General features: G+C 39.8%; 1 protein-coding gene across 2 annotated transcripts in view; it reads right to left on the minus strand.

The window, feature by feature from the left end:
* MIS18BP1 (MIS18 binding protein 1) overlaps positions 1–14,336 on the minus strand; it is a 57,765-nt gene extending 43,429 nt beyond the window's left edge. For both annotated transcript variants that reach the window (XM_030930055.1, XM_030930054.1), the window contains exons 1-4: positions 13,967–14,336; positions 6,294–6,928; positions 1,572–1,685; positions 855–1,336 (exon numbers count right to left, since the gene is read on the minus strand). In XM_030930055.1, the coding sequence (XP_030785915.1) occupies positions 855–1,336; positions 1,572–1,685; positions 6,294–6,837 (1,140 nt within the window). In that variant the 5' untranslated portion in view covers positions 6,838–6,928; positions 13,967–14,336. The remainder of the gene's footprint in view (positions 1–854; positions 1,337–1,571; positions 1,686–6,293; positions 6,929–13,966) is intronic.
* Between the last annotated feature and the right edge of the window lie 12,861 nt (positions 14,337–27,197).

Here is a 27,197-nt window from a genome sequence, read left to right on the forward strand (position 1 = left end):
AACATCATACATTTAAGAATTAATGGCTGGACGTCATGGCTCATGCTTCTAATCCTGGCACTTTGGGAGGCCAAGGCGGGAGGACCACTTGAGGTCAGGAGTTAGAGACCAGCTTGGCCAGCACGGTGAAACCCCGCCTCTACAAAAACACAAAAATTAGCTGGGCATGGTGGCAGGTGCCTGTAATCCCAGCTACTCAGGAGGGTGAGGTAGGAGATCGCTTGAACCCAGGAAGTGGAGGTTGCAGTCAGCCAAGATCGTGCCATTGTGCTCTAGCCTGGGTGACAGAAGAAGACTCTTGCTCAAAAATAAATAAATAAATAATGGGCAAACCTTTAACAATTGGAAATTTTACACTGCATCTTCCTCCTTAAGCTTGTATTTCCATTCCACTTCCTTCAGGGAATTTGTCCTAACGTAACAGTTCGATGCTCTGTAGTCTTTTATTGATTACTCTATTTAGGAAAAATTCTCAAATCTTCAGATGCTACAGTTCCTTTCTATCTTAATTGATCTAACTATTTTAATAGTACCGTATCAGAAAAAAAGAGTAGGAATGAATTCAATGTTCATCACCAAAGGGAACAGGTAAATTATTGAAGATTACACAATTAGTAATAGAGCAAGATAAGACTTAACACGTGGCTCTTCTTACATTCAACTCACTGTTCTTTTCACTACGTCACACTGTCACTGCAGTAAATAATAAAACATGATAATGAAGACACTGTTAATAATGAAGCATACAGGTTCAAATCCTAGCTAGAAAAAAAAATGAGAGAACATTAAAAGCTCAAGCTCTTGAAGAATGGGGTAAAAATAGAAATCAATATCTGTCTTAAAAGTTTTCCCACCTGATTTTTCTTAACTCCATTTGTAACAGTTTGAAATATTCTTGGAGAAAGCTTTGAAACATTTCTTTTTGACCTCCGAGGTATTGTTATATGAAGTCTTGGTGTTGCAAGTACAATTTTACATGTATCTTTCGTGGAACCTGGAAGACCTGTCTCCCCAGGCACTGTTTTGTCATTTCCTTCCTTAACTTCCTGTTGTGAAGTCCCTTCTGTTGTCCTCTCACTATCAGAAACCATTAACAGACTGCCATTTTTAATAGGAACACAATTAGTACTGAGAGTCTCAGCATTAGTATTTTGAAATTGTTCATCAGCAGAATCAATGCCTTCTAAAACAAACATGTCCTTTTTGGACCCAGTGGTTGCAACTACATTCTCCTTTGAGTGAAGAATTTGTTTAGCCAACTGAGCTCTAGTTAATATCTTGCTTGGGGCTTCTGTAGCCAAAAAATTTTCCTGTTCTTGGTTCCGAGTTGGAAGTTCTGCAAAACATACAAAACAAAACAAAACAAATTATATAAGGATCATATGAAACTAAGAGATAAATTAGGTTAGGAATGTTCCACCCTCCTGCCCAGTCTTTCTCTGAGTGTCTCTTCTACGATTCAAGCTTTTGTCCACAGCCAAAGTTTAATGCCCACACAAGGAAAATAATTACCTAGAACATTTAACTATATATTTAAGTAACGAACTAAAAACAAACCAAAAATAGTTTACCGTAAGTTAAATTGTGCAGTGGTGCTTTCTTTTCCTGCTGGCACTGAATCTTTTGTTTGACTGGGAGGAAAATATCATTATTTGATGATTCTAGAGGAACTCCTTGGACCGAGGCTAAGGTTTTATTTTTTAAAGAAAGAAGAAGTTGAATTGTATTAGTCACTAAGAAAAAAACATATTTTAAAATTCTTGAAATAAAGACACTTAGATTTAGTAATGATCAGACCATTATAGTACGTTCACAATATATGATAGTTACATATATTTTTATATTTTTGGCTGTATTATCTTCTAATACCTTTACCCCATTCTCTATACCAACATTACGGTGAGGAAGAATTTTTTAAAACCTTCTCCAAGACACAACCCGCCAGCTCTAGACAAAAGTATTAGACTTAGAAACCTAGAGATCTGGAATTCTGGTGCTGCCACAAATTGGATATGTATATGTTAAGATTACAATATAAAGTTTCACCCAGTCTTGAAAATTCCGATTCTGTTTCTGGTTGCTGTGAATTTCTAAAGTATGAAACACAGTCGAAGAGTTGTAACTTACTCCTTAAAAATTAAAATGTTGAGACGCAACAGCAGACTCAGCCATAATTTATATCCTTTAGACAATTTTTAGTAGGTCTTCAAATGCTCACAAGTTGTAGGTTTCTCAACTAGACAAATAAGAACTAATAGCACTGCTTACATTTTATTCTGCTTTACCTCCTAGATCTTTAAAGTTTAATGTTTCTGGAATGTAGTTTCTTTCATACAAAAAGGGGATGATAATAGACTTAAAATTTGAGCCTGAGAAGAATTATCGTATATGTTTAATTTTAAATCTTATACTTGAAAAGACTGGTAGTGACTATGTTTTAATAAGTATGGCACTTTGGTCTCAGAAATCTTAACATAAAGATTTCATTATAACAACGTGTCACAAAAAGAAACAGTAAGTTTCTATATCTTTAACTCATTCTACTGGAAATGGCAAGGCAATTCAGTAGTAATTCAATCAAATGCAACAAGTTATATTTATCCACTTATGTGGGAGTCCCAGGTTCATGCAGACTCTCTAAAAGGTTTCTAAAACTATATACAAAATTTGTATTTGTATTTGTGTTTATATTATCTGGGGGAAAGGGTCACCAGATTCTCAATACTCAGGTATTTCTTACTCTCAAATGCTACCTTATTATATTTGAACACTTTAATATACGTTATTTCATTTGCTTCTTCCTTTTCTCCCAGGCTATATGAGAAATAGATGACTGTGAGTCTCCCTACTTCTACCCCCAAATTCCCTTAGAAAACTCTGTGTTAGAATATGTCACTGTCTTGGAAATGCAACAGTATACCCACAATCTACTGTGTAGTGGTTTAGAGCACGGGCTTGCTAAGAGATACCTATACTCAACTATCAACTTATCACTTGTTACCTATGAGACATAGAGCAAGCAGACTTACTCTCTTTATAATCCCCATTTATAGACCACTAATGGGTATCTACCCATAGTGTTTGTTGAAAGGATTAAAAGAGATAATACAAGTAAAATATCTTTCATTATCAATGACTGAAACTCATTAAAATCTCAATTTCAATTGTTGTAGTGTCATCTTTCCAGATCATTCTCTCAAATGCAGTGATTATCCAAACAAAATGTACACTTCACAATCCCTCATCTCCTTCAGATCCTTTGCCATCATTAATCAGCTTAAATTTCATCATGACTCCTTCACACACACCCTCCTTTGTCCTTCTGTCACTTCATTCTATTTGGCAAAATTACAACCCAGTTAAATCCAGCTCCCTCCCTATTCTACACCAGCACCTTAGCACCTAAACAGGGCTAAGGAAAACTCACAGCCATATTTACTGGTTCCATTTTCAATTCACGTCCACAAATCTTAAACAGATCTTCTGCGTTACCCAGGAAATCAAATTTAGGCCTCTCCCAAACTATTCAAACCTCTACCTCCTCAAACTTCAGCTGAGGAAGTTTACTTCTTATTTCAGATTATTTGTGAAGTCATACAATAAAAACCCACCAACATCTGTGTAAATGTCTTTTTCTGTTAACAATTGGTCTGTGTTCTGATCAAACCTCTCATGATGCATTGGATTATATTTCCTCTCAACTACTGAAGGGCATCATACTAGCAATTTCAATTTTTTTTCTTCCTACTTCATTATTCCCAACAGCATATAAAAATGCTGCATTTCACCAAGTACTAAAAATTATAAAACCTTAAACTACACTTGCCATTATTTCTTTGCAACCCTCAAAAAAAAAGGCTGTTTATGTTCACTATTGCCAATTCCTCGTCACATTCTCTCTTGAACCCTTTCACGCAATGTTTTCACTGCTATCATTCCACCACAGCCGCCCTCCATCAAAGTCACCAATGACCTTCACATCGCTAAATCGAACAGCAGAATCTCAGCCTACTTGACCAATTAGGAGCATCAGACAGCTGTCAACTCCCACCTTAAAGTACTTCATCCTCTTGGCTTTCACAGTATCACCTTCCTGGTTTTCCTTCTTCCTCACCATCTTCTCAGTGGCCTTTCTACTCTTTTCTTTTTTTTTTTTTTTTTTTTTTTTGAGACGGAGTCTCGCTCTGTCGCCCAGGCTGGAGTGCAGTGGCCGGATCTCAGCTCACTGCAAGCTCCGCCTCCCAGGTTCACGCCATTTTCCTGCCTCAGCCTCCCGAGTAGCTGGGACTACAGGCGCCCGCCACCTCGCCCGGCTAGTTTTTTTTTGTATTTTTTAGTAGAGACGGGGTTTCACCGTGTTAGCCAGGATGGTCTCGATCTGCTGACCTCGTGATCCGCCTGTCTCGGCCTCCCAAAGTGCTGGGATTACAGGCTTGAGCCACCGCGCCCGGCCTCTACTCTTTTCTTTTTACCTTTTTTTTTGAGCTGGAGTTTTGCTCTTGTTGCCCCGGCTGGAGTGCAATGGCATGATCTCAGCTCACCACAACCTCCGCTTCCCGGGTTCAAGCGATTCTCCTGCCTCGGCCTCCCGAGTAGCTGGGATTACAGGCATGTGCCACCATGTCTGGCTAATTTTGTATTTTTAGTAAAGATGGGGTTTCTCCGTGTTGGTCTGGCTGGTCTTGAACCCCCGACCTCAGGTGATTCTCCTGCCTCAGCCTCCCAAAGTGATGGGATTATGGGCGTGAGCCACGGTACCCGGCCGGCCTTTCTACTCTTTCTTCTACCTTCCAAATGCTGGAGTACCCCAGGACCCAGATCTTGAATGTTTTCTCTTTCTACACTTACTCCTTGATGACCTCATCTAATCTCATTGCTTTTAAAACACCATTTAGGTGCTAATGATGCCCCAATGTACTTTTCTCACCTTGATCAATTCCCCAAATTCCAACTAGTTTTTTCCAACACCCTAATACCTAAATTTAGATTTTTAATAGAGATTATCAAAATTAACATAACAAAATATTAATGAGCCCATACTCCATTCCTCCCTCAATTAAATCATCCTCCTGGTTGCTTAGGCCACAACCAAAAACATAAAACAAAAAAAACACCCTAGAGCTATCCTTTATATCTTTTTATTTTACATTCTACACCCAATCTATGAGCTAATCCTATCGGCTCTACCTTCAAAACACAGCCAGAGTCCAGCCATGTACTATCTGTACATTTACTATCTGCACCACTAACACCTGAACCAAGCCAGCACTGGCTGTCATCTGACTTACTGCAGTAACTCTATTTCAGAACAGCCAGAATGATATTTTAAAAACATAAGTCATTGTACACAATGGTTAATTAAAAAACAACAACAACAAAAACCTCATAAGTCAGATCTTGTCATTCACATGCTCAAAACCCTCCAATGGCTTATTCTGCTCACAGTAAAAGCCAAAACTCTTACATTTACCTATAAAGCCCTTATATTATCTGACCCACTCTTATTTATCCCTTCCTCCTGAGCTCTATCTACTCACTCCATGACACACTAACTTTATAGCTGTCCTTCAACATGTCAGGAATGCGATTTCAAGGCATTTGTTTGTTTTTTTTTTTTTTAGAGACGGAGTCTCGCTTTGTCGCCCAAACTGGAGTGCAGTGGATCTCGGCTCACTGCAAGCTCCGCCTTTCGGGTTTACGCCATTCTTCTGCCTCAGCCTCCCGAGTAGCTGGGACTACAGGCGCCCGCCACCTCGCCTGGCTAGTTTTTTGTATTTTTTAGTAGAGACGGGGTTTCACCGGGTTAGCCAGGATGGTCTCGATCTCCTGACCTTGTGATCCGCCCATCTCGGCCTCCCAAAGTGCTGGGATTACAGGCTTGAGCCACTGCGCCCGGCCTGATTTCAAGGCATTTGTAACAGATGCCTAGATCATCTTTCCCCATTCCTCAAGATACAAGTATCTATCATCACATTCAATTTTGTGGGCTCAAATTCCCAAATTCAAATTATTGAAGCTTACTCTGACCACCCCACTGAAAATTACATACCCCTCCAACTCTTCCCATTATCCTAATTCTGCTTTTTCTCTTTCCACTTTTCCTCTTCTACTATGCCATAAAAATTACTTATTTAATATGTTAATTATGTCTTCCCACAACGTGCATGTGAGCTACACAAGGGCAAGGATTTTTGTCCATTTTGTTCACTGCTATATTCTGAGTACCAAAAACAGTGTCTGAAACATTAAACACTTAAGACATTACAGCTTTTTAGCTAACACATAAAACTAACCTCTTAGTGAACTGTTATCTGACTGGAATGATTTGTTGTTTTCCTTTTCTTCACATAGATAGGTATGCTGCAATTTTTTTTTTTCAACTCTGTTAGGAGTGAAGGTTTCATTATTTCTACTTTTCTGTGGTTCCAACAAACTACTGTTTCTTGGTGGCTGTTCTTGCTTGTCACGCAGTACTTTTTCTTTCATTCTTTGAAATATTTTTCCCGGTGATTCATAGTTTGCTTTATTTTTTAATCCATCCTTGTTGGGCTTTATAGCACTGATATCAAGAGAACTGTTAGAGGTAGTAGCCTCTGTTAGCATAGTTGATTGAAATATATTTTTATTGTTAGAAGTGGTCATTTTTAGGAACTGATTCTTTTTATGGTCATTCGATTTTAAAGAGGAGTTCTGATATTTCACCAAATCTTTTACAGGAGTAAGTGTGCCTGAAGGAATGCTGTCAAAAAATATTGCATCCATGGGCAGATTTCTCCTTTCAGAAGATGTCTCTGGAGGTAAGTAAATTCTTGAATGTTTCAAAGGTGTTGCAATCATCTTGACAAGGCAGTAGCAACCAAGTTCTTCTAACAGAAAATTCACTTAAGCACAATTTTCATATAGAACTTCAGAAGCGATCCACAGAAACCTGTAGTTCAATGTAAAATCAGCCTTTATCACGCTTTGGTGCAGAAAATGTTTAAAGTTTATTTGCTTTCCACAACATTATACTAATTAAAATGTTTAACTGGTTCATAACAATACTAGATAATCTATAGCTCACAAATCAGACTAAAATTTTATTTTTATTAAAGTCTCCTTAACAAAAGAGCTGGGTGTGATGGTGTACACACTTGTAGTACTAGCTACTTGGGAGGCTGAGCAGGGAGGATCACTTGAGCCTGGGAGGTCATGGCTGCAGGGAGTCATGATTGTGCCATTGCACTGCAGCCCGGGTGACAGAGCAAGACCTCGTCTCAAAATAAAATAAAATAAAACAAAACAAAATGAAATAAAAGATGCATGCAAATGGCAATACATTAGATTACAAAAGATAAAGTTCCACAAATATAATTTTTCCCTTTAGGCAGTTATATTTTAAGGCAGCAACTACAATGATCTAGTCTAATAAAAGCTAAAAAAAAACTATTCAATTATTTAATAATACCCAATCCCGATTTTTTATGCTCTAGAGCATTTACATTTTAAGGTCTCAGCTGAAAAATCCTCAAATAAATGGTAAATTATTTTCATTTGGCCGGGCGCGGTGGCTCAAGCCTGTAATCCCAGCACTTTGGGAGGCCGAGACGGGTGGATCACGAGGTCAGGAGATCGAGACCATCCTGGCTAACACAGTGAAACCCCGTCTCTACTAAAAATACAAAAAACTAGCCGGGCGAGGTGGTGGGCGCCTGTGGTCCCAGCTACTCCGGAGGCTGAGGCAGGAGAATGGTGTAAACCCGGAAGGCGGAGCTTGCAGTGAGCTGAGATCCGGCCACTGCACTCCAGCCTGGGAGACAGAGCCAGACTCCGTCTCAAAAAAAAAAAAAAAAGATAAAGTTCCACAAATATAATTTTTCCCTTTAGGCAGTTATATTTTAAGGCAGCAACTACAATGATCTAGTCTATAAAAGCTAAAAAAAACTATTCAATTATTTAATAATACCCAATCCTGATTTTTTATGCTCTAGAGCATTTACATTTTAAGATCTTAGCTGAAAAATCCTCAAATAAATGGTAAATTATTTTCATTTTGATTTCTTTTAATGTAGTGCTATTTAGAATTTTTAGCAAAAATACTGTACTTGACTTTACATAGTTTTAGCTCTCCTTCCTTCCTTCCTTCCTTCCTTCCTTCCTTCCTTCCTTCCTTCCTTCCTTCCTTCCTTCCTTCCTTCCTTCCTTCCTTCCTTCCTTCCTTCCTTCTTCCTTCTTCCTTCTTCTTCTTCCTTCCTTCCTTCCTTCTTTCTTTCTTTCTTTCTTTCTTTCTTTCTTTTTTTTGAGACAGAGTTTCCCTCTTGTTGCCCAGGCTGGAGTGCAATGGCGGGATATCAGCTCACCACAACCTCTGCCTCCCAGGTTCCAGAAATTCTCCTGCCTCAGCCTCCCGAGTAGCTGGAATTATACGTATGCACCACCACGCTTGGCTAATTTTGTATTTTTAGTAGAGACGGGGTTTCTCCATGTTGGTCAGGCTGGTTGGTCTCAAACTCCTGAGTTCAGGTGATCCGCCCATTTCGGCCTCCCAGAGTGCTGGGATTATAGGCGTGAGCCACTGAGCCCGGCTGCAACTTGTTTCTTATGTATAAATTTTGTTATTCACACCTAGAAATTAAGGTTCTAGGTAAGAAACCATATAGTTGCATTAACTAATATTTGGTAAATAAATAAAATATTTCAATCCAAGGACCCTGGAACTTACTAGTCTAGACTTACAGCATCTCTTATAGCTGAATTTATAACTATTCCAATTAGTTAACATCATATAAACATAAAAAAACCTATCACAGAAAATTCTAACATAGTCAGACCAAAAAATATCAAGTATCTTTATCTACAACTACTTCTGTGAGAAATAAGCAATTAATATAAAAAGTATTATTTAATCCAATAATTTATGATAACAGAGAAAAAAAGAAGGAAAATATCCCTAAATTACAACAGTCAACAAAGAAGGCTATCTTGGGAGTCTGGAGCTCCTAAAAACCACTGTAATTCTTCCACAGAATATGAATCCTGCAAATACATATTAATGCATGCATGTATATGTTTATGATGGGCTAGTTCCAGGAGTTCTGTACTGGGAAGTTATAATATTAGCCGTTCACTTCATTTCTGTTTTATTTTTGGGACAGTGTCTCTGTCACCCAGGCTGGAGTACAGTGGTGTGATCAGGGCTCCCTGCAACCTCGAAATCTGGGCTCAAGCAATCCTCCTACCTTCGCCTCCAGAGTAGCTGGGACCACAAGTGTGCCACTGCACCTTTGCTATGTTTTCTTTTTTCTTTTTTTGTTTATTTGTTTTGTTTTTGAGGGGGAGTCTCGCTCTGTCGCCCAGGCTGGAGTGCGGTGATGTGATCTTGGCTAACTGCAATCGCTACCACGTGGGTTCAAGCAATTCTCCTGTCTCAGCTTCCCAAGTAGCTGGGATCACAGGCGCATGCCACCACACCCGGCTGATTTTTGTATTTTCAGTAGGACGGGGTTTCACCATATTGGTCAGGCTGGTCTCTAACTCCTGACCTCAGGTGATTCACTTGCCTCAGCCTCCCAAAGTGCTGGGATTACAAGCATGAACCACCTGAGCTATGTTTTTTTACGTTTTTTTATAGAGACAGGGTTTCCCTATGTTGCCCAGGCTGGTCTTGAACTCCTGGGCTCAAGTGATCCTCCTGATTCAGCCTCCCACAAGTGTTGGGAGTACAGGTGTGAGCCACCATGTCTGGCTTAGCTGTTCATTTCAAAGAAAGGCAATAAAGCTATACAATCTCTCAAAATAAAAAATGAATAAACTCGGCTGAGCACGGTGGCTCATGCCTGTAATCCCAGCACTTTGGGAGGCCAAGGCAGGAGGATCACTTGAGGTCAGGAGTTCAAGACCAGCCTGGCCAACACAGTGAAACCCCGTCTTTACTAACAATGCAAAAATTAGCTGGATGTGGTGGCACACGCCTGTAGTCCCAGCTACTCAGGAGGCTGAGGCAGGAGAATCACTTGAACCCGGGAGACGGAGGTTGCAGTGAGCTGAGATCATACTACCACTGCACTCCAGCCTGGGTGACAGAGTGAGACTCTGTCTCAAAATAATAATAATAATAATAATAATAAACTGGAAAACTGCAAAGCAAAACGACAAAGAATGTTCAGGTTTACACAATCTAAATTCCTCAGAGCCTAATGAGACGCTGAACAGAAAGTAAAAACTGCAAATAAGCGAGCAGCACTGAAAACAGAACCAGTCTGTAATGGACATGCAGAACTGTCTTCATTTAAAGTCAGATAATTGTGGTCACACTGAAAGGTTACAAGAACCAAACAGAGCTTACTGTTTCCTAATGTCCCTGCCCCCAATTCAGGCAAGTAGTAGGATAAAGGTGAGTAGCCAAGATTCTGAAAAATCCTCAAATTCCACTTCCCCTCCCAAAGACACAGAAAGTTGCTCTAGGAGACCTTTCTCCCACCATGTGATAAATAGCAACTCAATATAAGCCAAAAAAAAAGCAGTCAGTATTTGCCAGTGGTTTGTTAAAGACAGAATGCAGAGAAAAAAAATCATCGTTCAGTTCCCACCAATGAGTGAGAACATGCCGTGTTTGGTTTTCTGTTCTTGTGATAGTTTGCTAAGAATGATGGTTTCCAGCGGCATCCATGTCCCTACAAAGGACACAAACTCATCCTTTTTTATGGCTACATAGTATTCCATGGTGTATATGTGCCACATTTTCTTAATCCAGTCTGTCACTGATGGACATTTGGGTTGATTCCAAGTCTTTGCTATTGTGAATAGTGCCGCAATAAACATACGTGTGCAGAACAATGAGATCACTTGGACTGGGGAAAGGGAACATCACACACCGGGGCCTATCATGGGGAGGGGGGAGGGGGGAGGGATTGCATTGGGAGTTATACCTGATGTAAATGATGAGTTGATGGGTGCTGACGAGTTGAGGGGTGCAGCACACCAACATGGCACAAGTATACATATGTAACAAACCTGCACGTTATGCACATGTACCCTAGAACTTAAAGCATAATAATAATAATAATAATAATAATAAAAAGGAGACATGACAACTAAAAAAAAAAAGGAAATCTCACAAATAAAATATGAGACATAATAAAATCAGATGATATAATGTATATGAAAAATGGGACAAGAGGAATATAAATAGAAAATATATACAGTCTTGTAAAACTAAAAAAAAAAAAAAAAAAAATCATCTACAATTTCCTCTGACCACAGAGGCTTTGCAGAATACATAAACAAGAACACCACTGGGTCTAGATAGTCCATCCAGGTCAGATCTGAAGCTCCATTTCCTTCCTAGTCAAAAGAGCAAAACAAAGAAATCAGCCTCTGATGAAACACAGACATTAGTGGAGATTTAACAACTGGCATCCCTCAAGTGGAGGAAAGAACAGCCTGTCCTGAAGCCAAGCACATTTGTTGACCTAACAGATGGAGGTCAGCAACAAGAAATGGTTAGTTCCTCTCAGACTGGAGAAAGTATGTTTCCATTTTCATTAACTGCTCAAAGTTGTTTGGAAAATCTAATCCTTAAAACTTATTCTAAAAACTGACAAATGCTGATGTACTGGGGGAAAAAAGTTGTTTTCAACATAAAGACACGGGAATGGGAAAACCACTGGATGAAAGGGCTGGCCAGGTCGGGCGTGGTGGCTCACGCCTGTAATCCCAGCACTTTGGGAGGCCGAGGGGGCCGGACCACGAGGTCAGGAGATGGAGACCATCCTGGCTAACACGGTGAAACCCGGTCTCTACTAAAAATACAAAAAGTTAGCCAGGCATGGTGCCACACGCCTGTAGTACCAGCTACTCGGGAGGCTGAGGCAGGAGAATGGCGTGAACCCGGGAGGCGAAGCTTGCAGTGAGCGGAGATCGCACCAGTGCACTCCAGCAAGACACTGTCTCAAAAAAAAAAAAAAAAAAAAAAAAAAAAAAAAATCTGGCCATAAGCATTTGTAGTACAGTGATGCACTGCATAATGACATCAAACCCATAAGATTATTTTGGTGTACCCTTTTTTTAAACTTATTTTTACTGTACCTTTTGTATATTTTGGTATGTTTAGATACACAAATACTTATCATTATGTTACAACTGCCAACAATATTCAGTAAAGTAACATGCTGTACAGGTTTGAAGCCTAGAAGCAATAGGTTATAACATATAGCCTGGGTTTTTATAAGTACACTTTATGATACTGGCACAATGAAAAAATTTCCTGAGAATGTACTTCTCAGAACATATGACAGTCAGTTACAAGTGACACATATAAACACAGAACTGAAACTAAACAATTATGTATATGATCCTGAATATAACTACTCCTCCTCCTCCTTCCAAAAAGACATGGAGAGTTCTTGTAAGAATTTACTGTAGTGGTAGCAGTAATAATAACTATTACTATGGAATGGGTCAAAAATCCCAGAGCACACTAACCAAAACTGGGACACAGAATTAGGGGAAAAATAGAATTTTAACAGGCAAATGATACACTTGAAAAAAATACTCAGCACATATGACAAAGTGCTAATTTACATAACATTCAAAGAGACCTAATAAATCAACTTTAAAAAATGTACAAAACAGAAAACCGTCACGGGACATGAAAGGCAATTAATAGAATACAAAAAGGCCAACAAACGAGTCAAGTGACACTTAATTTTACTCATAAATGGAAATGCAAACTAAAACAGTGATTTTTTTTCGTATCACATTGGTAAAGATTAATTTCAAAATGCAAGTCTGCATACTATTGACACGGGAATTCCACTTCTAACTTGTTTTTTCCTATAGAAACATCTGCATAAGAATGCAAATATATATGTATCATAATAGTCGATATTTACTGAATATTTACATGCCAGTCACTATATAATCTAACAGCTTAACTCGAAAGAGTTAAGTACTGTTATTACTCCCAATTTGAAAAAAGAGGAATTAAGGTATAAGGTGGTTAAGTAACCTGACCAAGGTCACTTGACAGTAAGTGAGAAATAGGATCCGATTCTACCCGACTCCATAGCTTAAGTTCTTTACCAAAAGGCAGCATAGTCTACACAGCCACCAAACAGGGAAATTCATGCTGCAGTACCTGCAGCATAAAATGAAATTAAACAACCCAGATGTTTACCAATAAAGGACAAAATAAATTCCACACATCCATACAATTTACTCTGTGTATTCAATAAATATATATACATGTGCTTACACGGAAAAGCGTCCAAGAAATATTAAATTGAAAAAGAAAGTAACAACATATAATTGCATTTGTGTAAAAAAATTTAAATGAATAAATAAAACACAAACAAGCATAGAGAAAAACTCTGGAAGCAGTGAACCAAATTGTAAACAGTGATTATCTTCGAAGGGCAGGGTGAAGCGGCCTACCATTTTCTTGAACTCCTGAGCTCAAAGACCACCCGCCTCGACCTCCCAAAGTGCTGGGATCACAGGCGTGAGTTACTGCGCCCGACCATTTTCTAAATAATTTTATTAATATCTAAAGCTGTTTGCAACAAGCATGCAATTTAACCAGAAGAAAACATAAGCTGAATGATCAATTGCTTCTATAGCCCGGTGGGTCCTGGGGTCCCAAGGGGAAGACTTGGGTAGTGAGGCATATAATTTTCCCACTTGGTATTCTTAAAAAAAAAAAAAAAAAAAAAAAAAAAATTATTTTAGAACAAAGACCTAGAACGCTCACCATCGAAATAAATCTGAGCAATCGTGTTCTACTCTCTTAAGTACAGTAGACATGCAACAAGTGAACATCGAGTGCGAAGCTGTAAAATCAGTACCAAAGCCAGAAATCTATAAATAAATAAATAAATAAATAAATAAATAAATAAAACTGCGTGAGCCGACAAGCTTAAAGGGCAGGACGCCCACCATCGACGGGGACCCACGGCAGGAGGCTAGCGGAGGGCGCGGGAGGACGTACCTTGGGTGAAAGGCCTTGCAGGGACAGATTGCCGCAGTCCCGGCTCGGCTCCGCGCGGAGGTAAGGCCGGACGCCGCCTGGCTCGCGCCTCAGGCCCACGGTGGTCCCTGCCCGCGGTGGCCGGGCACCAAGCGACGCTTACCCCCTCCGCGAGATACTCTCACACAACACTTCCGCAATTCAAATTTGAAGAGCCCGCCCTCCAGTCAGCCCGGGATTGGCACTCTCGGGTATGCGCCACCGTGCGTCTCACAGGGACGCTAGAAAACTGCAGGCGGCCTCCGCACTCCGTGGACGGTAGTGTGTCCACAAAAAGTAGGCGACCCTAAGCTGTCACGGGCAGGGGGCGAGATCCTCTAGTTTTCCTCCAAGTTCGTTTCCTCTTCGCAAGGCACCCGCCCACCCTGAATCCCGCCTTTCCTCCCGTGAAGCTCTGCCGGGGCAAGGCTGACGTCGCACGCGGTGGGCCGCGAGCGCGCTCCGGCGCTGCTGCGGCCAAGTTTGGCCCTTCCTAGCTGCCGTCCTCCCCCACTAGGCTGTGCGCAGTAGCGGCTCTTATCCGTCTCTTCCGTCTCAGGAAAACAGCGTGCTCGGTGGGTTTCAGAGAACGTCTGTTTTTCTGCCCTCCATGTTTGAGGGGGAGAAAGAACATTTTGTTCTTGAGGGGATGATGGATTGAATGTAAAGTTACGCACAAAGTGGGATGTTTAGTTTGAACCATTCCCTCAAGAAGTGTGATATTTTGGGGCATGGGGGATAGGTTCTCGCTCTGTCGCCCAGGCCTGAGTGCAGTGGCGCAATAACGGCTCACTGCAGCCTGGAACTCCAAGGGATCTTCCCACCTCAGCCTCCGAGTAGCTGGAACTACAGGCGTGCGCGACCGTGCTTGGCTAATTTTTAATTTGTAGAGAGGAGGTCTCGCCATGTTGCCTGGGCTCGTCTCCAACTCCTGGATTCTAAGCGATCCTCCCATCTTGGCCTCCCAAAGTGCTAGGATTACAGGCAAGCAACCACGCTGGGCCAGGAAGTGATTAATTTTTTTTTAATCACCTCACATTCTAGAAACATTAATTTCAACAACTGTAGGTTGCTGCGTGCAGCTTGTGACGGTGGCCCCCAGACTGCGTCCCGCTTTAGGCTGCACCTAGTGAATCTCCGCTATAATCACTGCGGAGTAACCGGGTGTATCCTTCGCCTTGTATAGGGCACATTGGTTCAGTCTTGAAAGTAGAGAAGGGGAAGCGAGGGTAGTAAGGTGTGTTTTCATCCCTGAACCCTGTTCAACTCCAGCCCTGCATGAAGTCTGTCCTCTTCCCCCCATCCACATTTGTGATGAGAGCTTCTTTTTATTTTATACTTTCATCTAAGAAAATTACTCAACTTCCTAGTCACATATCACATTTCCCCATTAAGAGGCTTTACTGAAAAGGTTGTAATGGATTGTTTTTTTTTTAAGTGATTTTTGCAATCCCTTCTAAATCCTGCATCTGTTGTACCCGAGTGAGTTAGAGAAATGACACACTTTGAGACAAATTTAAGAGTCCTTTATTAGTCGGCGACCGAGAGATGGCTAAAGGTCGAAATTCTTGGCCAGAGGAAGGGGGTGGGTAGTCCTTCTTAGCTAAGGGAGAGCTTATCATGTGGAAACAAGGCTAGGTGATTGTAAAAACAAAGTAAAAAACAAGGTTAGGTATTACACATCTGAATTTTGTACACACTGAATAATGAAAATCCAAAATATAAATTTAAAACATCCACATGAATGCAAGTAAGGAAAAGCAACAGTTGGAGGTAGGGGGAAAGGAAGCAAACTTACCTGGATAAAATGAAGTTTCTTTCTTGTACACCATAATGAGAAAGTGATTGGACATGGATTTGCACTAGTTTTGTGGGAACCCGCCTTAAAACAGGTTAAATGGCATGTGTGAAATATACTTTGATAGGGGAAGTTTGAAGGGATGGTCATTCAGATTTCAAAGCACCTGAAATTGAGGTGTAAGAGGTTTCTGTGCCTGATGAAGATGGCCATGGCTCACAAGTTTAGGCAAAATAGGAACCCTGAAGTATTAACGGCAGGCACTCAGAAATGCACACTTTTTTTTAATTGACCTTTTTTAAAATTTTTTTAATTTTAATTCTCATGTAAGAAGGAAGTAGTATATAGTATGTAGTATGCCCCAATGTGAATGGCCGCAGGAATTTACATAAGATGACTAGTAATTTTCCAAACAAAACTGGATTAAACAGTTTGTGGATAACAAAGTGTGATGAGAAGGCCTAGAGGCCAAGCTACAGTTCATCTGTCCCTTAATGGCAACATGCTGTAACTGCCCAAGGGGTTCACCTTGCCTGCTCCCTAGACAGAGCAGATTCAAGACAAGGGAATTGCAATGGAGAAAGTAATTGATGTGGAGCTGGCTGTGCAGGAGACTAGTGTTTTATTATTACTCAAATCAGTCTCCCCTGAGCTTTTGGGGATCAGAGTTTTGGAGGATAATTTGGTGGGGGGAACCCAGTGAACTGGAGTGCTGATTGGTCGGGGATGAAATCATAGTGAGTAGAAATTGTTTTCTTGCATTGAGTCAGTTCCTGGTTTGGGGGGTCACAAAATCAGATGAGCTAGTTTATTGATCTGGGTGGTGCCAGCTGAGCCCCTGTGTGCTGGGTCTGAAAAATATCTCAAGCACTGATCTTAGGAGCAGTTTAAGGAGGGTCAGAATCTTGTAGCCTCTAGCTGCATGACTCCTAAACCATAGTTTCTAATATCGTGGCTATTGTTAGTTCTACAAAGGCAATCTAGTCTCCAGGCAAGAAGGAGGTCTGCTTTGGGAAAGGGCTATTACTGTCTTTGTTTATAGATTACAAACTAAGTTTCTTCCAAAGTTAGTTCAACCTACACTCAGGAATGAATAAGGACAGCTTGGAGGTTAGAAGCAAGAAGGAGTCAGTTAAGTTATATTTCTTTCACTGTTTCAGCCATAGTTTTGCAAAGGCAGTTTCAATGCTGCCCTGGATTGGCCCTCCTCTAAGTTTCTGTCTGCTTGCAGGGGAGACTAATGAGAAAATGGTTGGAAATGGATTTGCAGTTCACAGCCACCTGGGATAATCTGTCCCATCCTAGGCCTATACTTCATGGGAACACATGCAGACACCCATGTAGGGTCCAAAAAAAGGGATATAAAAGGAAGAGACAGAAAGCTTCACGCTGTGTGTGAGTTGCTACCGAGGCATCTGGGGCTGCTTAGCCTGGAGGAGTATTTCCAGGACCATGGAAAGTTGTAGCAGGACTACTAACTGACCATATGACACTTTTGGAGAAAGTAGAAAAATGCTGTTTCATCAAGGCCAAGGGTTCTTAAGCAGGAAAAGTTTTGCCCCCCTTGGGACAATTGGCAATGTTTGGAGACATGTATGAATGTCACAGTTAGGGAGGGTACCAGTGTCATCTTGTGGGTAGAGGACAGATACACTACTAAACGTCATAGTGTAATGGTGGGGGGGGCAGCCCCCCCAACATTACAAAGGATTAACTATTTTAAAATGTCAGTAGTGCCATGGTTAAGAAATTCTACTCTTGGCAGATACAGCCCTGAAACAGGATTTCAGACCCCTTTCTTAGCTGGGTGCCCTTATGTAGGGCACAAAGTAAAACCACTACTCCCCTGTATAGGCTACAAGGAGGGAGTCAATGAGGAAGTTATCCAGGTTTTATGAGAGGAGGACCCTTCAGTGAAAAAGGCTGCCAAAGAAATTGCTATGTGATGGAGACAATATACAAACACATAATCATATTACAAATTGTGATAAGTGTTGAGGATATATCAGTTCAGATCACCCAGGAAGCTGATGCCAAATTGGAATGAGGATTATTAGGAAATAGGTCCTGTGAAAGACCAAGGCGGGGAGGAAGAATTGGACCTGGGAAATCTTCAGATCTTGATACAGATGTGACATTTGTAAAAGGAAAGATTGATGAAAGTGGAATTGGGTAGGTGCAGTCTAAAATTACAGTGGAGATTTGACAAGGTCTTGGCTAACCCAATAGGAAGATTTGGGGTTGTCTATCAGAGAAGTCCTGCAGTGGGCAGACATGGCCAGGCCCTGGTATCCACCAGACTGGAGGCTGCCTGGGAAGAACATGGCCTTGGCACAAAGATTTTAACAGATCTCAAAGGCTTTGCAGCCAGAGGCTGTCAGCTAACTGCACTCCTTACAGCTCAGTGACTACCTTTTTTTTTTTTTTTAACTAAAGATCAGAATTGCATGTTTCCATGCCTGCCACAGAAGAATAATTAAAAGAGTATAGCAGCAGGATTTCATTTTCAGGGCTTTCTATTTTTTTTTTTTTTTTTTGCAACCCACAGTAAGAAATATTGTACATTGTAACCTAATAAATATGCAAAACTACAATTAACTAAAACAAAAAGCTTTAAAAGTATTACTGAACATTACTTTGTGCAGTGCATGCTGTTATTTTCTGTTTCCTCTTTTTTAAAAAAAGCTGCCTGTGGTGTATGATTATAATATGAACATTTTCATGTTTCTGCATGGTCAGGACTTTTAATTTAAAAAAAACCTAAGGTAAAATTCACTTAAAATAACCATTTTAAAGTGCACAATTCAATGACATTTAATGCATTCACAATGTTCTGCAACCACCACCTATAAAACATTTTTTATCATCCTAAAAGGAAATCTCATACCCTTTAAGCAGTCACCCTCTCTTGTCCCCTCCCCACAGTCCTAGGCAAACACCAGTCTTCTTCCTGTCTCTATGAATTTACATATTTGGATATTTCATATAAATGGAATCATACAATATTACAATATGGACCTTTTATGTATAACTTCCTTCACAGTTTTTTTCTGAGGTTTATATACCTCAAAAATTGTACATTGTAGATCAGTACTTGATTCTTTTTTATGGCTGACAGTAGTCAATATTTTGTGTGTGTGTGTGTGTGGGTGGGTGTACCACATTTTATTTATCTGTTCCTCCATTGACATTTGGGTTATTTCCATCTAAATCTATAATACCCTAGTTTGAATTGATACCAGCTTAGTTTCAATAGCATACAAAACTCTGCTTCTAAACAGCTGAGTCCTCTCCTGTATGTTTCTATCATTACCAATTACATCTATATACATCGTGTGTTCATTAACATAGATTTGTAATTATTTTATCTACTTGTCTTTTAAATCATATAAAAAAAGGGGAACCACACACCAAAAATATAGCCATCTTGGCTTTTGTATTTACTGATGTAGTTTTATTTATCTAACTTTTTGATTTCTTCTTAGAGCTTTTAGTTACTGTCTAGTTTTCTTTCATTTAAGCCTGAAGAACTCCCTTTAGTATTTCTTATAGTATAGGTCTACTTGTGACAAACTCCTTCAGCTTTTATTTACATGCTAATGTCTTAATTTCTCCATCATTTTTGAAGGACACTTTGCTGAATATAGAATTCTTGGTAGATAGTCTTTTTCTTTCAGCACTTTGACTATGTTATCCCACTGCCTTCTTGCCTACATAGTTTCTGATGAGAAATCAGATGCTCTTATTGTAGAGAATCACTTGTATGTGACAAATCTCTCCTCTCACTGCTTTTAAGATTTTTTTTTTTTTTGTCTTTGTCTTTTGACAATTTGATTATAATGTGTCTCAGTGTGGATCTGCTTATATTTATCCTTCTTGGAGTTTGTTGAGATTCTTGGGTGTATAGGTTCCTGTCTTTTACCAAATCTGGGCAGTTTTTGGTTATTTCTTCAACATTTTTTTTGCACTATTTTATTTTTCTTCTCCTTCTGGGACTCCTGTAATGTGTATAGTGGTACTCTTGATTATTCCCATAGATTTTTTAAGACTCCAATAATTATTCTTCAGTTTTTTTCATATTTTTTTAAATTATTGAGACAGAGTCTGTTTCTGTCACACAGGCTGACAAGCAGAATTACTGGTTCACTGCCTCATGAACTCCTGTGCTCAAGAGGTCTTTCCACCTCAGCCTCCCAAGTAGCTCAAACTACAGACACATACCACGATACCCAGCTAACATTTTTTAAAAAAATTTTTATAAAGACAGAGTCTCACTATGGTCTTGAACTCCTGGGCTCAAGCGATTCTCCTGTCTCAGCCTCCCACAGTGCTGAGATTACACGTGTGAGCCACCATGCCTGGTCATTCTTTTTTCTTTATACTCCTCAGTCTGGATAATTTTGATTTTAGTTGACAGTTGTAAGTTCACTCTTTCTTTATTCTGCCTGCTCAAATCTGCTATTGTAACCCTGTAGTGAATTTTCATTTCAGTTATTGTATTTTTCAGCTTCACAGTTTCTACTTGGTTTCTTTTCATAATTTCTATCTTTGTTGATATTTTCTATTGTTAAGACATCATTCTTCTGGTTTCCTTTAACTCTTTGTCTGTGGTTTCCTTTACCTCTCTGAGCATATTTAAGACAGTTGATTTTAAATTTTTGTCTAATATGTTCAGGGTTTGTGCTTCCTTAGGGAGAGCTTATATTAATTTCTTCTGTAAATAAACTGTACTTTCTAGTTTCTTTGCATGCTTCATAACGTTTTTGCTGGAAACTGGACATTTGAATATTAAAATATGCTAACTCTGGATATCACATTCTTCTCCCTTCTCAGGATTTGTTGTTGTTGTTGTTGTTGCTTCCTGTGAAATATAGTTGTTTGCTTGTTTAGTGTCTTTTCTTTATGATCTTTGTAAAGTCTGTATTCTTTGTCATGTGTGGTCTCTGAAGTCTCTGTTCCTTTAGCTTGTGTTCAGCTGGTGCCTTGATAGATATTTTCCTGAACACCAGGAGCTATACTAGAATAGAATAAAATAATAAAAGAAAAGAAAGAAATAACAACAACAAAAAACCATCTTCCAACCTTTGAAGACTGACTGTGTGTTACAGCATGTTTTCAGTACTTAGTGAGGTCATTTATAACCCTGCCTAAACCTTCACTCCCTACTTGTGCTGAGCCCAAAGATAAGCAAGAATTAAAAGCTTACAGTCTTTATAGATTGTTTTTGAATATGCATCCTGCCCTAGGCATGTGCATAGCTTCTAAATTCCTCAGCATATAGAGACTTTTGAATAATTTCCCGAAGAAACTCTACCCAGCTTTCCCTTGCAGGCTTTCACTGCATATATTATTTGCGTCAATTGTAATTCTTTGCCCTAGCTGGCAGCATGTTGTCCATTTGTCTTATAATGTTTTTGAGGAATGTCTTCTGTGTAGCTGTTTCTTTTTTCATGCTGAATAGGTTTCAAGTTATGTAAAACAAAGTCAGGTGCGTTGTATCATTCTTTCAAATAGTGCTCTGTGATGGTAAATTTTGTGTGTCAATATGACTGTATCATGGATTGCTAGATGTTTGGTTAAACATTTTTTTCTTAGTTTGTCTGTGAGGGTGTTTCTGAATGAGATTAATTTTTGGATTGGACAGAGTAAAGCAGATTGCTCTTCTCAACATGGATGAGCCTCATCCAATCTGTTGAAGGCCTTAATAGAATAAAAGGCTGAGTAAGACAAAATTCTTTCTTTTGGCCAGAATATATTTGAGCTAGGATATTAGTCTTCTGCCTTTGGACTCATTCTTGGACTAGAACTTACACCATTGGCTCTCCTGTTTCTCAGGCCTTCGTACTGGGTGATATGGTTTGGCTGTGTCCCCATAAAAATCTAATCTGGAATTGTAGTTCCCATAATCCCCATGTGTCATGGGAGGGACCTGGTGGGAGGTAATTGAATCATGGGGGTGGTTGCCCCATGCTTGTTCTTGTGATAGTGAGTTCTCATGATAGCCAATGGTTTTATAAGGGGCTCTTCTCCTTTTTGCTCAGCACTTCTCCTTGCCACTGCCCTGTGAAGAAGGATGTGTTTGCTTCCCATTCCACCAAGATTGTAAGTTTCCTGAGGTCTCTCCAGCCATGCTGACCTGTGAGTCAATTAAGCCCCTTTCCTTTATAAATTACCCAGTTTGGGGTATATCTTTATTGGCATTGTGAGAACAGACTAATACACTTGGACTGGAACTATACCATTGACTCTCCTGGGTCACTAGTTTAGTGATGCAGATCTTGGATTTCTTAGCCTTCCATACTTCAGTGAGCCAATTCCTTAGAGTAAATGAATCTCTCTCTTTTTTTCTTCTATCTTTCTCTTTTTTTCTTCTCTCTTTCTCTCTCTCATTCCCTCTCTTTCCTGTTGGTTGTGTTTCTCTGGAGAATCCAGACTAACACTACACTGTCAAATAAGTTAGAACAGACAAACAAACACAATTCTCTAAGCATAAGGTCTGTGCTTCCTCCACAACCAGGGACCAAGGTCCCACACTGGAACCTTGAAGACAGGGTGCTGTCTTCAAGACTGCTGCCAAAGGTGCTGAGATGCTGAAGAAAGCAAGCTGAAAAATCCAGTTCTTCAGAAAGAAACATTTAATAGGACTTATGAACAGAAGCAGTGTGTTGGGTGGGCATAAGGTGGTGGATCCGTCTACCTGCCCTCCAGAAAATATCCTTTGTAAAGCAAGCTTTTAGGGTGAAGATTTGTGTAGCTCATCATGCTTCAGACTTTCTTGTGAAATGTGACCACTGGGGAGATCAGATAAGCATCTTTATTTATGCTACAGGGATTGTTTATTTATAAGAAGTTGTCTATGTTACAGGCATTCTTAAAGACCTTGCTGCAGAAGTCATCATGGTCATGATGGCAGTTTCACTTCAAGGTGGCATCACTCTCGTCATGCAACAGGCTCTTTTCCCATGGGGTGGGAGGTCAATAAGGGCAATCAAAAATGCTGCAAAGCTTTTGTACAATAACATTTCCTCTTTTTACTTTTTTAATTGACAAATAGTTATTATACATGTTCATGGGTTACACAGTGATGTTTTTATACATATAATGCATAGTGATCAGATCTGGTTAATTAGCATATCCATGATCTCAAACATTTATCTTTTTCTGGTGTTGGAAACATTCAGTGTCTTTCTTTTTGCTGTTTGAAATTATATTTCTTTTTTTTTCTTTTTTCTTTTCTTTTTCTTTTTTTGAGACAGGGTCTCTGTCACCCAGGCTAGAGTGCAGTGGCACAATCTTGGCTCACTGCAGTCTCTGCCTCCCAGGCTCAAAGGATCCTTCCAGCTCAGCCTCAGGAGTAGCTGGGACTACAGGCACGTACCATCATGCCCAGGTAAATTTCGTATTTTTTGGTAGTGATGGGATTTCACCATGTTTCCTAGGCTGGTCTCAAATTTCTAGGCTCAAGCGATCCACCCTCCTCAGCCTCCCAAAGTGCTGGGATTACAAGTGTGAGCCACCATGTGTGGCCTGAAATTATATTCTTATTAACTATAGTCATCCTACAGTGATGCAGAACACTAGAACTTTTTCTTCTTATCTAGCTGTAATTTTATAACCTTTAATTAATCTCTCCTTACCCCTCCCTTCTCCCTATCATTCCCAGCCTCTAGTATCCTGTATTCTACTTTTTACTTCTATGAGATCTAATTTTTTTTTTTTTTTTTTTTTTTTTTTTTTTTTTGGAGACAGAGTCTTGCTCTGTCGCCCGGGCTGGAGTGCAGTGGCCGGATCTCAGCTCACTGCAAGCTCCGCCTCCCGGGTTTACGCCACATATGAGATCAAATTTTTTAGCTTCCACATATAAGTGAGAACATGTGGTGTTTAATGTTTTGTTTCTGGCTTATTTTACTGAACATAATGTCTTCCAGCTCCATCTATGTTATTGCAAATGACAAGATTTCACTCATTTTTTATAGTTTAATAGTATTCCATTTGTTTATACCACATTTTCTTTATCCATTCATTTGTTGTTGAACCCCCGGGTTTACGCCATTCTCCTGCCTCAGCCTCCTGAGTAGCTGGGACTACAGGCGCCCGCCACCTCGCCCGGCTAAATATTTTCAATAGTGGCTCTACTAGTTTACATTTCCACCAACAGTTAGAGTTTCCTTTCCTCCACATCCGTGTCAGAATCTGTTATTTTTTTGTCTTTTTGATGGTAGCCATTCTAACTGGGATGAAATAAAACCTCATTGTGCTTTTTATTTGCATTTCCCTGATGATTAATGATGTTGGGCATTTTGTCATGTGTTTTTTGGCGCTCTCTCTCTCTCTGTCTCTCTCTTTCTCTCTCTCTCTCTGTCTCTCTCTCTCTCTCTCTCTCTGTCTCTCTCTCTCTTGCTCTTGCTCTGTTGCCCAGGCTGGAGTGCAGTTGCACGATCTCAGCACACTGCAGCCTCTACCTTCCAGGTTCAAACAATTCTCCTGCCTCAGCCTCCCAAGTAGCTGGGACTGCAGGTGTGTGTCACTATGCCTGGCTAATTTTTGTATTTTTTCCTAGAAAAGACCGGGTTTCACCATGTTGGCCAGGCTGGTTTTGAACTCCTTGCCTCAAGTGATCTGCCTACCTTGGCCTCCCAAAGTGCTGGATTACAGGTGTGAGCCACCATGCCCAGCCTGCCATTTTTACATATCTTTTAAGAAATGTCTGTTCAGATCATTTACTCATTTAAAAATCAGATTGTATTTTTGTGTTATTGAGGTGTTTGAGTTTCTGGTATATTCTGGGTATTAATCACTTGTCACATGAGTCGTTTGGAAATATTTTCTCTCATTTTCTGGTTTGTCTTTTCATTCTGTTGATTGTTTGCTTTTTAGTTATATATAATCTCATTTATTTTTTCTTTTATTGCCTTTACTTTTGAGGGCTTATAAAATATTTTCCCAGACCAATGTTCTGAAGCAGTTCACCTACATTTTCTTCTAGTAGTTTTATATTTTCAGGTCTTCCCTTTATGTATTTTATCCATTTTGAGTAGATTTTTGTATAGGGTGAGAGATGAAGTCTAATTTTGTTCTTCTGCATACGGAGATGCAGTTTTCCCAAGACCATTTATTGAAGAGACTGTCCTTTCTCCCAGTGAGTTTTCTTGACATCTGTGTCAAAAGTTTAGTTGACTGTAGATTATAGACATGTGAATTAATTTCTGGGTTCTCTATTCTGTTCCATTGGTCTGTGTGTCTGTTTTTATGTCAGTACTATGCTGTTTTGGTTACTACAGCTTTGTAGTATATTTTACAGTGAGGTAGTGTGAAACCTCCAACTTTGTGCTCAGGATTGCTTTGGTTTTTGTGGTTCTATACAATTTTTTTTTTTCTATTTCTGTGAAGAATGTCATTGACATTTTGATGGAATCTGCAGATGACTTTAGATAGTAAGTTGCTCTTTTTTTTTTTTTGAGACGGAGCCTCACTCTGTCACCCTGGCTGGAGTGCAGTGGCACAATCATGAATCACTGCAGCCTTGACCTCACAGTGTAAGTTAACTCCCCTACCTCAGCTTCCTAAGTAGCTGGGACTATAGGCATGTGCCACAATGCCTGACTAGTTTTTGTATTTTATTTTGGTAGGGACAGAGTTTTGCTGCATTGTCCAGGCTGGTCTGGAACTCCCAGGCCCAAGTGGTCTGCCCACTTTCTTGGTTCAGCATTTTCTTGGTTGCTGTAGACTTTTGGCTATTATCCAGAGCCATCTTGACTCACTACAACCTCTGCCTCCTGGGTTCAAGTGATTCTTGTGCCTCAGCCACCCAAGTAGCTCGCACTACAGGTGTGCACCACCAGGCCCAGCTAATTTTTGTATTTTTAGTAGAGACGGGGTTTTGCCATGTTGCCCAGGCTGGTCTCAGCCTTCTGGCCTCAAGTCATCCCCTGCTTTGACCTTACAAAGTACTGGAATGGCAGGCATGAACCACCGCACCCAGCTCTAATTGTTTTTTCTTTTCTTCTTTTTTTTTTTTATCTCTAATATTGTCATTTCAAGAAAGTTGTGTAAGCAAAATCATTATACATGTAACCTTTTGAGATTGGCGCTTTTTTCCCCCACTTAGTATAATGCCCTTGCATCCAAGTTGTGTATATCAATAGTTTTGATAGTTTCCTTCTATTTACAGATGTACCCACAATTTGTTTAACCATTCATCTACAGATGGACATTTTGATTATTTCCAGTTGTTTTGCTATTACAAATACAACTATTATGAAAAATCGTATGTAAGATTTTATGCGGACTTAAGTTTCATTTTTCTAGGATAAATGCCCAGGATGGCAATTTCTGGGTAACATGAGAAGTATTTAGTGTTTTTAAAAAACTATTAAATTATTTTCCAGAGTGGCTATACCATTTTACATTCCCACCAGCAGCAGTATGTGAGGGCTCCAGGTTCACGTTATCACCAACATTTGAGTTTTAGAATGATCCCTTTGATAGTGTGTGGAGAATTGATTAGAAGTGGATGGCATTCTAGATGATAATTCTGTCTCAGAAATTTTTGTAGTTTTCATGGTGAGACATGTAGAGGCCCTAACCCAAAGCTCTGAAAGTAAGGATGGGCAGATTGGAGAGAAGTTAAGGGAATGTAGTTGACAGAATTAAATGATCAATTTGATGTAGGACTTGGAAGAGGGAAATTTTTAAAGAAAACTTTCTTGTTTCTGATTTGGGCATTCTGGTGGATAATGGTACCATTTAGAGAAGTAGGTAATACTGGAAAAAGGATTTGTCTGGGGTTAAGAAGATATGTTTAGTTTTAGGCTTGGTCATTTTGAATTTACTTTGTAATCCAAGAGGGACTGGCCAGTAGGCAGCATGCTACATAGGTCTGAAAATAGCATAGTCATTAAGGGAATGAATTTTGGAGTCAGCCCTGATTCCAAATCTGAGTTCTTTCTCTTACTCTCTGTATATCTATTGGCAAGTTAGTTTACCTCCATTTCCTCATTAATGAGATGGAATCGTTGTGAGGTTTAAATAAGGCAACATGTATAAAACACTTAGCACCTCAGGTACCTTAGTATATAGTAGTTGTTATTGTTACAAATTTGCAATTTGGAAACATTTTGTCTCTAATGTCAAATGCTGCCCAAAAGGCAAATGTAATAAAGGTTAAAGTATACTCTTTGGGTTTGGCGATCATGGGGCCTTGGGGACAACAGGTTTGTAGGGCAGAAGCTTGATTATGGTATCAGAGTATAATCAAGAGGTGAGTGCCTGGAGACAAACACAAAGGTATTTGTTCCCCAAGAAATATGTAAAAGGAAGAAGAGAGAAAGAGGTTAGACCAGCTGGGACTAAGGAAATATTTGTCTGCAGAGTTGGAAAGACTTGCCTTTGACTTAGCTGAGATTTTTTTTTTTT

The sequence above is a fragment of the Rhinopithecus roxellana genome, chromosome 5 (genome assembly GCF_007565055.1).
Source record: "Rhinopithecus roxellana isolate Shanxi Qingling chromosome 5, ASM756505v1, whole genome shotgun sequence".
Taxonomy (NCBI): domain Eukaryota; kingdom Metazoa; phylum Chordata; class Mammalia; order Primates; family Cercopithecidae; genus Rhinopithecus; species Rhinopithecus roxellana.